Source organism: Bufo bufo, chromosome 1 (assembly GCF_905171765.1).
Source record: "Bufo bufo chromosome 1, aBufBuf1.1, whole genome shotgun sequence".
Classification (NCBI taxonomy): domain Eukaryota; kingdom Metazoa; phylum Chordata; class Amphibia; order Anura; family Bufonidae; genus Bufo; species Bufo bufo.
In genome coordinates this window covers 524,721,310-524,735,407 of record NC_053389.1, presented here as the reverse complement: position 1 = coordinate 524,735,407, position 14,098 = coordinate 524,721,310, and the positions used below count along the sequence as shown (strand labels likewise).

The 14,098-nt window shown below is 42.8% G+C and overlaps 1 protein-coding gene across 6 annotated transcripts in view; it reads left to right on the top strand.

Moving 5' to 3' along the window:
• The window catches only part of CADPS2 (calcium dependent secretion activator 2), a 786,809-nt gene that overhangs the window by 595,206 nt on the left and 177,505 nt on the right, over positions 1-14,098 (top strand). For all 6 annotated transcript variants that reach the window (XM_040411689.1, XM_040411674.1, XM_040411680.1 and 3 more), the window contains one exon: positions 7,736-7,891. In XM_040411689.1, coding sequence (XP_040267623.1) covers positions 7,736-7,891 — 156 coding nt within the window. The remainder of the gene's footprint in view (positions 1-7,735; positions 7,892-14,098) is intronic.

Below are 14,098 nucleotides of genomic sequence, written 5' to 3'. Positions count from 1 at the left end.
CAGATATACATAGAAGACTGTACAGTTTTTGTCCTTTATCTGGTGTCCAAAACGGATCCGTCTTGAACACCATATTGTGTCAGTGAAAACGGATTCGTCCTGACACACAATGTAAGTCAATGGGGACGGATCCGTTTTCACTGACACAATATGGCACAAAAGAAAACGGATACGTCCCCCATTGACTTTCTATGGTGTTCAAGACGGATCCGTTTTGGCTATGTTAAAGATAATACAAAAGGGATCTGTTCTGAACGGATGCATGCGGTTGTATTATCTGAACGTATCCGTCTGTGCAGATTCATGACTGATCCGCACCAAATACGAGTGTGAAAGTAGCCTTAGTCCATATTGGCCGCTACTGTTGTTCAAATATGCCATACATGTTCCGTGACACCAGCTAAAGGACAAAAACTGTACAGTCTTCTATGTATATCTGGCTATCATCCATGAAAATTTTTTGTTAAAAGATTTTTCAAACACAGCAGGCTTCTTTTTATTAGTTGGTTAAAACAATCATTAATTGAATTTCACCCATGGAAGCATTTTGGTTGAAATCTTCCATTTTGATCTGCTTTAGGCATCTTACACAAAATATATTTTTATATTTTGGTCTACAGAGCTGTATGAGGGCTTGTTTTTTCCGTAACAAACTGTATTTTTATTATTGGTACCATTTTTGTGGTATGTATGAATTTTTTTTTGGGGGGGACAAGATAACAAAAAAAAATCTTTCACCATACAGGAATTACTTCTATACGGTTTGTATATTTTTTTTATATATTTTTACATTTAAACTTGGGAAAGGGGTTAACTTAAATTTTTTTATATATTGGTGTTTTTGTTTTGTTTTTTGTTTTTACTATTAGCCCCCATAGGCTGCTAGTACATGGGATCTTTTGATTGCCTCTCCTATTTACTGTAATAGAGATCTATTAGGGTGAATAGGATTTTTACTCTCTCTATTCTGAACTACATTATGCCTCGTGCATAGCTCAGTATGGAGATTGCCATGACAGGCCTGGATCACTTCAGCAGCGTGCAGGCTGCCATGGAGATCAAACGGAGCACCGCAATTTCACTGCAGGGGCTCAGATCGGAAGGCATCCCTCTGCCTTCACTCACTGAGGGGTTAACTGACGGTGGTGGCGCGATTGTTGCTCCCTGTCACTGTGGGCAGGTGCTGGCTGTATGATACAGCCGGAACATGCCGCATATGTAGCGGGACCGCTCCATACATCCCCTCGCACATTATGATGTACATTATAATATTTAATGTGTGAAGGGGTTAAAGGGGTTGGCCACTGCTACTGCTCACTGATATGTTTGTAAGATGACTATATGGCACTTACGGTACTAATACAGTCTTTGTTGATATTCTGCACTATTTTTTATATTCCATAAGGTATTCTCCCTTGTTGGCCAAGTCTTTTGTGCAATCCCCATAGACGTTCTGTCCATAAAATGACTGCTGATGGATGGTCATGTAACCAGGCAAATCACTCAGTCTCCACCATTCATATATAGTACACCTGCACTAAACTCCCAAAAGGTTAAGTGCAGTTGGCAGATGTGGTATATTTGAGTGGAGAAGGCTGAGCTCTGTGTCTAGAGTTATTTCTGCCTGGTGACATGTCCGTCCATTAGCGGCTATCTTGTGGACAGATCTTCTATGCAGACAGCACAGAAGATTTGCGTAACAAGTGGTATAACACCTGTGGTATAATATCTGTGACATCCAGTGTACTTTTTCTGTAGACGGTGACCGCTGCGGATAGTTACATTGCCTGTGCTACATCTCCTGTATAAAGTTTGCGTATCCTAAATATCAGTGACATTCATTCAGTGTAGTTTTTTATTAGGCGGTGGTGACAGCGACATTACTTGCGCTATACCTCTTGTTTAACATGTGTGTATCCTAAAGATCAGTGACATTCATTCAGTGTAATTTTTATCAGGCGGGGGTGACAGCGACATTACTTGCGCTATACTTCCTGTTTAACGTGTGTGCATCCTAAAAACGTGTGACATTCTGTGTACTTTATTTGCGCATACACTTACAAAACCTGCGCAACTGTACGTGTGACATACTTGCAAGCATGTTTAACATTTAATATGCACAAGGCGAGCAGTAGGGATGGGGAAGTGGCCGTTCTGCTGATGGTGCACGCAGAGGCCGTGGCCCTGGGCGTGGTGAAACTGTGCCTGCTGCCAGAGCACAAGAAACACACTCATCCACGATACCTAGCTTCATGTCCCAGTTTGCAGGGCGGCGCAGGACACCACTCTTGAAGTCAGACCAGGTGGTCGGTTGGATTGCAGCTGATAATGCTGTCTTCCACAAAGTCCAGTCTCAGTAGCCAAGAGTCTGGTCAACAGAATCATCACCCTGATACTCCTTCCACCCACCATGGAGAGTCTTGGCAAACAGGTGATATTCAGAGGAGCTGTTTTCATCGCCATTCCTTAATTTGGGCCTCTCACCAAGCCCGCTTGAAGAGGGACATGAGGAGATCTTGTGCCCTGATTCCCAAACTCTGGAGCATCCACAGTCAGAATAAGATGACGGTGGGGAATGGCAATTAGTGTTTCACGAGGTGGATGACGATGATGATGAGACACAGTTGCCAATAAGTCAACCGCAATTAGTGTCTCAAAAGGTTCATGATGATAAGACACAGTTGTCAGTAACTGAGGTTGTTGTTAGGTCAACAAGTCAGGAGGATGACCAGAGTGAGGAAGTGGAAGAGGGGGTGCTGGACGATGAAGTGACTGACCCAACCTGGGAAGGTGGCAAGCCGAGCGAGGACAGCAGTACAGAGGTGGGGGGATCCACAGAACCGCAACAGGCTGGAAGAGGCAGTGGGGTGGGAAAAGGGGGAAAGCGGGCCACTCCAAACATCTGCGCAACTGTTCCCCGGAGCACCCCCTTGGGGCAACCTCCCTTGCCAAGGGGTAGGCGTTTCACAGTCTGGCGCTTTTTTGAAGAAAGTGCGGACGATAAAAGAATTGTAATTTGCAACCTGTGCCGAACCAAAATAAGCAGGGGAGTGAACACTAGCAATCTCACAACCACCAGCATGATTCGCCACATGGCATCAAAGCACCCTAATAGGTGGTCCGAACGCCTGGGTCCACAACCAGTGTCTGCGGGTCACACCACTGCTTCCTCTTCCCCTGTGTTACGTGCTGGCCAATCCCCTGTCCAAGACGCCTCCCGCCATGCTCCTGGACCTTCGCAAGCACCATCAGCTAGCACATCCACTTCTGAGTCCCAGCGCAGCTTACAGATGTCTGTACCCCAGGCCTTTGAACGAAAGTGCAAATCCCCAGCCACCCACCCACAGACCATAGCACTAAATGCACACCTTTCCGAATTGCTGGCCCTGGAAATGTTGCCATTTAGGCTTGTGGAAACTGAGGCTTTGCGCAGCCTGATGGGCGCGGCTGTCCCAGAGTACTCTGTCCCCAGCCGCCAATATTATTCACGGTCTGCAGTCCCAGCCTTACACCAGCATGTGTCTCGTAACATCACCCGTGCCTTGACCAACGCAGTTATTGGGAAGGTCCAGTAAACGACTGACACATGGACAAGTGCTTTTAGCCAGGGATGCTACATTTCCCTGACTGCACACCGGGTGAACGTTGTGGAGGCTGGGAGAGAGTCGTACCCTGGGATGGCACAGGTGCTACCGATGCCAAGGATTGCGGGCCCTACTTCCATCAGGGTTTCCGCCGCCACCTACGTTAGTGGCTGCAACCTCCCCTTCTCCTGCTCCGCCTCCCCTTTCACCTCTGAATTATCATATTGCAGCACCAGTCAGCCATCAGTCAGTAGCTGGAAGCAATGTAGCACTGCAGTGGGGAAGCGGCAACAGGCCGGGCTTAAACTAATCTGCTTAGGTGACAAACAGCACTCCGCCGCAGAGCTGTGGCAGGGGATAAGGGACCAGACTGAGCTGTGGCTCTCGCCACTCAACCTAGAACCAGGCATGGTTGTGTCTGATAATGGCCGTAACTTGGTGGCGGCTTTGGAGCTCGGCAAGCTCACACACATACCATGCCTAGCCCACGTGTTCAACCTAGTGGTTCAGCGGTTTCTCAAAACCTACCCCAATTTGCCTGAGCTACTGGTGAAGGTGCGCCGTGTGTGCACATTTTCGCAAGTCACCGACAGCTTCAGCCGGTCTGTCAACGCTGCAGCAGCGCTTGCAATTGCCCCTCACCGACTGTTGTGCGATGATGAGCACGCGCTGGAACTCGACTTTCCACATGTTGGCCAGGCTTTGTGAGCAGCAGAGGGCAGTAGTGGAATACCAGCTGCAACATGGTCGTTGCCTTTCCAGTCAGCTTCCGCTCTTCACAAGCGACGAGTGGGCATTGATGTCTGGTTTTACGCAACTTTGAGGAATCAACACAGATGGTGAGCGGCGTTAACGCTATTATCAGCATAACCATCCCACTTCTGTGTCTACTCAAATGCTCGCTGCTCACAATTAAGGCGGACGCTTTGTTTGTGGAAGAGGTGGAAATGGGGGAAGAAAGTACACAGGGTGATAGCCAGACCACCCTCAGTTCGTCTTCTCAGCGCGAATTGGATGATGATGAGGAGGAGGAGCAGGAGACGGTTGTCTCCGCTACAGAGGGTAGTACCCATGGAAGTTTTATTCCATCTGTTCAGCGTGGATAGTAGAAGAGGAAATTGAGAGTCATCCTCCTGATGAGGAAAGCAAAGTCTTGTCTGTTGGGACTCTGGCACACATGGCTGACTTTATGTTAGGCTGCCTTTCCTGTGATCATCGCTTTGTAGGCATTTTGGCCAACACCGATTACTGGTTGTTCACCCTTCTCGACCCCCGCTACAAAGAGAACTTCTCATCTCTCATTCCTGTGGTGGAGAGGACTAGAAAAATGGTGCAATATCAGAAGGTCCTTGTGGAAAAATTGCTCCAAAAATTTCAGGTGACAACGCTGGCTGCAGAGTACGTAGTTCCTTGCCCAACCAAGGAGGGGAGATGAAGGGAACACACAGCAGTTCCAACAGAGGAAGGGCAACACTCTCCATAGCCTGAGACAGTATTATGACACCCCGCCAGCACCCTCAACCTGATGCGCAGCCTAGTGTCACAAGGAGAGAAACATTTTGGAAGATGGTGAAGGAGTACGTAGCAGACCGTGTCAGTGTCCTCAGTGATCCCTGTGTGCCTTACAACTATTGGGTGTCCAAGCTGGACACGTGACACGAACTGCTGCTCTACGCCTTGGAGGTGCTGCTGGGGGCATAATAACTGATAAGCGCATCTGCCTGTCAACTGAAAATGCTGACCGGTTGACTCTTATAAAAATAAACGAGGCCTGGATTGCCCCTGACTTCTCTACTCCACCAGGGGAAAGCAGCTGAACATAAAGGCACTCTAAATGTGGCTTTTATGGTGTATTGAATACACTGTATTCCCATGCACCCCTTCCACCACTTAAAAGGGTATATCGTTCAATCTCCCTTTTCTCGTCCTCCTCCTCCATCATATTAACATGCTTATTAGGCTGCCCTCGCTTCTAATATTTTAGAGGATCAGCTCAGCAGCGGGCCTCTCCCATAATGTTTTTGAGGGTCACCAGCAGGCCCTTACCCATAATGTTTTTGAGGGTCACCAGCAGGCCCTTACCCATAATGTTTTTGAGGGTCACCAGCAGGCCCTCACCCATAATGTTTTTAAGGGGCACCAGCAGACCCTCACCCATAATGTTTTTGAGGGTCACCAGCAGGCCCTCACCCGTAATGTTTTTGAGGATCACCAGCAGGCCCTAGCCCCTAATGTTTTAGAGGGTCACCAGCAGGCCCTTGCTCCTAATGTTTTTGAGGTCACCAGCAGGCCAGCAATAATAATTTTTCAACGGTGTGTATGATGCCCTCCTTTATGTGTAATAAAGGGTGTATTGGACTGTCGGTTCCTTGTAATTTTTGGCAGCCCTTTCCCTTAGTGCATAGGCTTTATGAGTGTAGGAGTCCCACTACCTGAACAATTGTACCACAATTTGAATGAGGCCCTCCTTTATGTGATATACAGGTTGTATTGAGTGCCTCTTCTTTGTAATTTTTGGCAGCACTTGCACTTTATATACAAGTAAATATACAGGAAAGAATATTTCCTAACAATTTTTCCTCTAAAATCGATTTTATCTTCGGTTTGGTGCGTATTATTGTCAGTCTGTAAAAGTGGCGAACTGGGAGTCCAAAATGCATCCAGACATCCTCCCCATGCTGTTCCCGAGCCATTTCAGTGGTGTTTCCATCAATTTCTGACCTTTTACTATGAACCAGACACCCTTCCCTCTTCAGAGCAGGGGGTGTATGGTTTAATGCTTGGGTTCTCCCATTGATTTCCATTATGCTCGGTAGAGCACCCGAGCATCCCGAAGTGTTATACTCAAGTACCCGAGCACTTTGGTGCTCGACCAACACTAATCGTGATCTGACAATGGTTTTAGTAAGTGTACAGACAAACACCAATGATGAGGTATTGTCAATTATGTTTGATACACCTCTGTGACCTGCACCTATCTATATAGGTGGCCGCCCTCCTTTCATTCCTATGGGAGTGCTGAAAATAGTCAAGCGCGGGCTCGGCTATTTTTATCAGCCCCATGAAGTCAGTGGAGCGGTGGCCGCATTCGCACATTGCGCTTCCCATTGATTTCAATGGGACTGACAAAAATAGTTGGAAAGGATTGAGGTTAAGCGATACAAAGAAAGTCCCAGTGCAAAAATTCTTTGAATGGAAACCATTTATTGTTAGTCCAGGTCTGAGGATGGTTTTGAGTGTTGTGGAGTGACTGTAGATTTGAGATGTGGACCTTGATGGATAATGGATTTAGGATAGCGTATATTTACCTCTTCCGGGTCCTCTGCTGCTGAAAGAGATTTTGATGTGTAGAATTCATGACAGGGACACCTGGATGCTTACAATACAGTTCCTCCTTTGCTTTTATGAAAAAAAAGCAACCCTAAACATTGATAATGCATAACAGAAATTGACAGGGTGTGAATGTGATATTTTGGATATTTCTTTTCAAATTTAGAGTCAGAACATCTTCAAATAAAAACTTTCTTCTACTTTCTAATACCAACCTCCAACAATGCAGAGGATATCAAGACAGGCACAAAAAGCTCCTGTCTTGATAAATCTCCTCCAATGAGGGACATGCACCTTAATTTGCAACTTTTTAGGCAAAAAAGGGCGAGCTAAGAGGAAAGGGGCGAATCTTCATACCACCCACTGCGTTTACTATAACTGTTGCCAGAAAGTCGCAAAAGTTATATCTGAACTCTACGCCATCCTGTAGCTGGCATAGAATATCAATATCTAAAGCACGGCAGGGAGATATAGACTGGTGTATGGATACGCCAGTCTTAGTAATTGTCCCCCATTGTCTATATTTAATTATCCTTGGATCTTATTTGACTGTAGTTTTGTAATTGCACCAAACTGCTAAAATCTTTGTCTGTAAATGTTAATTAGAACATTTCGTTGCTATGTTACTGTTATGTTTACGCTAAAATGTTGCAGTGAAATTCACTGACGAGAAAAATTGTTTCCAAAGTGTTCTTTAACGGCAGTTAAGTGTTTAGTAATAAATTATTAGATTAATTATGTGTTAAATAAACATAGCACAAATATATTAATGCATTTATGTGCTCATAACCTTGTATCAACACCTGGAATTTTTTATTTAGGAATGGTTCAGCAACTTCAGAAGATTTATTCTGGAAATTGGATGCTCTACAAGATTTTATATATGATCTTCACTGGCCGGAAACAGAATTTGCCAACCATCTAGAGCAACGACTGAAACTCATGGCAAGTGATATGATAGAAGCCTGTGTTAAAAGGTTAGCTGTTCCAAAAGTATTGATTTTGCTTATATTTTAGGGTACTTTCACACTTGCGACAGAGGATTCCGGCGAACTGCCGGATCCGTCAAAACGTATGCAAACTGATGGCATTTGTCAGACGGATCAGGATCCTGATCCATATGACAAATTAATTGAAATGCCGGATCCGTCTCTCCGGTGTCATCTGGAAAAACGGATCCGGCATTTATTTTATTTTTTTTACATTTTTGCGGTCTTAGCATGCTCACACCGCAATGCCGGATCCGTTTTGCTGGCACACTCGGGCATTAATGCATTTCAATGGGAAAAAATGCCGGATCCGGCAAGTGACGCATGCTGCAGGATTATCTCCTTCCTGAAAAGGCAAAAAGACTGAACTAAAGACATCCTGATGCATCCTGAAAGGATTGCTCTCCATTCAGAATGCATTAGGATAAAACTGATCAGTCATTTTTCCAGTATTGAGCACCTAGGACGGAACTCAATGCCGGAAAAGAATAACGCTAGTGTGAAAGTACCCTTAGATAACTATAAAATCTAATATTTAAATCTAATATATAAAGCTGAGTGTATGTAAATTTCTTAACTCATCTCATTATCTTGAAACAACAGCCATTGAAAACCAATTGAAGGTGTTTGCTTAGATTATATAACACAACTCCGAAATCTCAGAAAACAGAAGTGTTAGCTCTACTCCATCCATATGTCCACTAAAGGAATCCGCACCGTCGCATTTACAATCACAAAATTTGGCACACTGGTACATCAGGTGTCCAGGAAGGTTTTAGACTGGGTCTCAGCTCTCTGTTCCTGAGATATTCTCAAAAAATGCATTAGCCAATAGAAGCCTGGTCACATGACCCTTATCAGCCAATAGAAGCTCGCAGGGCCTTAGTCTCCACATACACACCGTTTTACACCAGGTTTCCATAACAACCCAGCCATTTTTCTTCACTGCTGTAGGTGAGCTTTAAAGGAAATCTGTCACCAGGATAATCGCTATTGAAGTAAAGCCATGGCATAATAGCACTTAGTACCTTATTTCAAGATGTGCCTTTGTTCCAGCAATAGATGTTTTTTATCCTCTGAAAATCCAGTTTATTTGGTATGTAAATGAGCCAGTAAGGTCCCCAGAGGGGTGTCACTCTTGCAGGAAGGAGCCCAGGCATGCCTCCTGCCACAATGTGTCCACCCACCCCCCTGAAAGGGATCTGCTTCTGTATGCACCCTGATTCCTCCTTCATCCCCAATGACATGCGCCTGGAGAGCTATGTCAATGACACACACACAAACAGTATGGTCCTAGAAACAGCTCTGATTTTATCTTGACAATACGGCCTTTTATACATACATACATACATACATACATACATACAGTACAGACCAAAAGTTTGGACACACCTTCTCATTCAAAGAGTTTTCTTTATTTTCATGACTATGAAAATTGTAGATTCATACTGATGGCATCAAAACTATGAATTAACACATGTGGAATTATATACATAACAAACAAGTGTGAAACCACTGAAAATATGTCATATTCTAGGTTCTTCAAAGTAGCCACCTTTTGCTTTGATTACTGCTTTGCACACTCTTGGCATTCTCTTGATGAGCTTCAAGAGGTAGTCCCCTGAAATGGTTTTCACTTCACAGGTGTGCCCTGTCAGGTTTAATAAGTGGGATTTCTTGCCTTATAAATGGGGTTGGGACCATCAGTTGCGTTGAGGAGAAGTCAGGTGGATACACAGCTGATAGTCCTACTGAATAGACTGTTAGAATTTGTATTATGGCAATAAAAAAGCAGCTAAGTAAAGAAAAACGAGTGGCCATCATTACTCTAACCCCTTAAGGACCGGGCTCATTTTCACCTTAAGGACCAGGCCATTTTTTGGAAATCTGACCAGTGTCACTTTAAGTGCTCATAACTTTAAAACGCTTTGACTTATCCAGGCCGTTCTGAGATTGTTTTTTCGTCACATATTGTACTTCATGACACTGGTAAAATGAAGTCAAAAAAATTATTTTTTTTGCACAAAAAAAATACCTAATTTACCAAAAATTTGCAAATTTCAAAGTTTCAGTTTCTCTACTTCTGTAATACATAGTAATACCCCAAAAAATTGTGATGACTTTACATTCCCCATATGTCTACTTCATGTTTGAATTGTTTTGGGAATGATATTTTATTTTTTGGGGATGTTACAAGGGTTAGAAGTTTAGAAGCAAATCTTGAAATTTTTCAGAAATTTACAAAAACTCAATTTTTAGGGACCAGTTCAGGTCTGAAGTCACTTTGCGAGGCTTACATAATAGAAACCACCCAAAAATGACCCCATCTAAGAAACTACACCCCTCAAGGTATTCAAAACTGATTTTGCATACATTGTTAACCCTTTAGGGGTTGCACAAGAGTTATTGGCAAATGGGGAGGAAATTTGAGAATTTCATTTTTTTGTCTAATTTTTAATTTTAACCCATTTTTTCCACTAACAAAGCAAGGGTTAACAGCCAAACAAGATTGTATCTTTATTGCCCTGACTCTGCCGTTTACAGAAACACCCAATATGTGGCCGTAAACTACTGTACGGCCACACAGCAGGGCGTAGAGTGAAAGGTGCGCCGTTTGGTTTTTGGAAGGCAGATTTTTATGGACTGGTTTATTTACACCATGTCCCATTTGAAGCCCCCTGATGCACCCCTAGAGGAGAAACTCCCTAAAAGTGACCCCATCTAAGAAACTACACCCCTCAAGGTATTCAAAACTGAGTTTACATACGTCATTAACCCTTTAGGTGTTGCACAAGAGTTATTGGCAAATGGGGATGAAATTTGAGAATTTCATTCTTTTGCCTAATTTTCAATTTTAACCCATTTTTTCCACTAACAAAGCAAGGGTTAACAGCCAAACAAGACTGTATCTTTATTGCCCTGACTCTGCTGTTCACAGAAACACCCCATATGTGGCCGTAAACTACTGTACGGCCACACAGTAGGGCGTAGAGTGAAAGGTGCGCGATTTGGTTTTTGGAAGGCAGGTTTTGCTGGACTGTTTTTTTGACACCATGTCCCATTTGAAGCCCCCCTGATGCACCCCTAGATTAGAAATTCCATAAAAGTGACCCCATCTAAGAAACTACACCCCTCAAGCTATTCAAAACTGATTTTACAAACTTTGTTAACCCTTTAGGTATTGCACAAGATTTAATGGAAAATAGAGACACAATTTCAAAATTTCACATTTTTGGCAGATTTTCCATTTTTATATTTTTTTTCCAGTTACAAAGCAAGGGTTAACAGCCAAACAAAACTCATTATTTATGGCCCTTATTCTGTAGTTTACAGAAACACCCCATATGTGGTCGTAAACCGCTGTACGGGCACACGGCAGGGCGCAGAAGGAAAGGAATGCCATACGGTTTTTGGAAGGCAGATTTTGCTGGACTGGTTTTTTGACACCATGTCCCATTTGAAGCCCCCCTGATGCACCCCTAGAGTAGAAACTCCAAAAAAGTGACTCCATTTTAGAAACTACGGGATAGGGTGGCAGTTTTGTTGGTACTAGTTTAGGGTACATATGATTTTTGGTTGCTCTATATTACACTTTTTGTGCAGCAAGGTAACAAGAAATAGCTTTTTTGGCACGTTTTTTTTTTTTTGTTATTTACAACATTCATCTGACAGGTTTTATCATGTGGTAATTTTATAGAGCAGGTTGTCACGGACGCGGCGATACCTAATATGTATACTATTTTTTTTATTTATGTAAGTTTTATACAATAACTTCATTTTTAAAACCAAAAAAATGTTTTAGTGTCTCCATAGTCTAAGAGCCATAGTTTTTTCAGTTTTTGGGAGATTATCTTGAGTAGGGTCTCATTTTTTGCGGGATGAGATGACGGTTTGATTGGCACTATTTTGGGGTGCATATGACTTTTTGATCGCTCGCTATTACACTTTTTGTGACATAAGATGGCAAAAAATGGCTTTTTTTACACCGTTTTTGTTTTTATTTTTTTACGGTGGTCACCTGAGGGGTTAGGTCATGTGATATTTTTATAGAGCCGGTCGATACGGACGCGGCGATACCTAATATGTATACTTTTTTTTTATTTATGTAAGTTTTACACAATGATTTCATTTTTGAAACAAAAAAAATCATGTTTTAGTGTTTCCATAGTCTAAGAGCCATAGTTTTTTCAGTTTTTGGGCGATTATCTTGAGTAGGGTCTCATTTTTTGCGGGATGAGATGACGGTTTGATTGGTACTATTTTGGCGTACATGCAACTTTTTTGATCACCTTTATTACCTTTTTTGGGAAGTAAGGTGGGCAAAATTTCAATTTTCTCATAGTTTTTATTTTTTTATTTTTATGGCGTTCACCGTGCGGGGAAAGTAACATGAACGTTTTATAGATCAGGTCGTTACGGACGCGGCGATACCTAATATGTGTAGTGTATTTTATTTTTTTTATTTTTATTCAGTGATAAATGTTTTTTTTTTATCTTAACTTTTTTCACTTTTTTTTACATTTTTGTGACCCAGACCCACTTGGTTCTTGAAGATCCAGTGGGTCTGATGTCTGTATAATACAGTACAGTACAATATATATTGTTCTGTACTGTATTTTACTTACACTGAACAGATCTATGGTCAGGGACCGCGGGCATCAGAAACTGCAAAAAGCGCAGCAAACCGCAGGTCTGAATTGACCTGCGGTTTGCTGCGATCGCCGATACGGGGGGGTCAAATGACCCCCCCCTGCATTGTTACGGGATGCCGGCTGAATGATTTCAGCTGAAATCCCGTTCCGATTAACCCCTGGGGCGCCGGAATACAGATTTGAAGTCAGGACGTACCGGTACGTCCTTGGTCCTTAAGGACTCGGGAAATAGGGCGTACCGGTACGTCCTATGTCCTTAAGGGGTTAAGAAATGAAGGTCAGTCAGTCAGCTGAAAAATTGGGAAAACTTTGAAAGTAAGGGCTATTTGACCATGAAGTGATGGGGTGCTGCGCCAGATGACCTGGCCTCCACAGTCACCGGACCTGAACCCAATCGAGATGGTTTGGGGTCAGCTGGACCGCAGAGTGAAGGCAAAAGGGCCAACAAGTGCTAAGCATCTCTGGGAACTCCTTCAAGACTGTTGGAAGACCATTTCAGGTGACTACCTTTTGAAGCTCATCAAGAGAATTCCAAAAGTGTGCAAAGCAGTAATCAAAGCAAAAGGTGGCTACTTTGAAGAACCTAGAATATGACATATTTTCAGTTTTTTCACACTTGTTTGTTATGTATATAATTCCACATGTGTTAATTCATAGTTTTGATGCCTTCATAGTCATGAAAATAAAGAAAACTCTTTGAATGAGAAGGTGTGTCCAAACTTTTGGTCTATACTGTACATACAGGAAACAGATGTGGTTCACATATACAATGGTGCTGAGTAGAAACAATTCCTTATATGGAAATAAGGCTAATGTAAATACATTCACCCTCTAGTATGATGTCGCCCAACATCCTGTCATTCATACAGATCATATAGCTTATTCTATTTAACCCTTCAATTTCCTCTTAAGTCATGAATATGACTTCTCTTCTTTCTCTCATAGAGAGGTAAGTAGCATATGATTGTCCAGGATCTGTGGGTTTTGGACACATTACACAAAAAATCTGTATGAGGGAAGGGATACATTGGATACAACAACATATGATAATCAAGGAAGCAATTATAATTATAATACTGATAAATAATGTTCTTAACCAACTCAAATCCGGCAGCCAGCTCAATAACCAGTCCCACCACGAGGATGAATCAGCATCCTTCTTGATATTATTGGCAATTTCATGTAACGCTTGAATATGGGACTGGATTGATCTGGAATGGTCAGATAAATTAAAGCAACACATTCCTTTAAAATCTTGACATCCTATATTATGTTTAAGTAACAGATAATCCACAGCAAATCTAGTTTCTGGCACTGCTCCTCTTACGCCTTGTAGATCTAAAAGCATGTCTGATAAGGCGATAGAGGTATGATTCAGAGATTTAGCCAAGTCACATGCAATAGAATTTATAGTATGAGTATTATATATAGCCAGTCCAGGCACTCCTAATATACAAACCGGATTCCAAAAAAGTTGGGACACTATACAAATCGTGAATAAAAACTGAATGCAATGATGTGGAGGTGCCAACTTCTAATATTT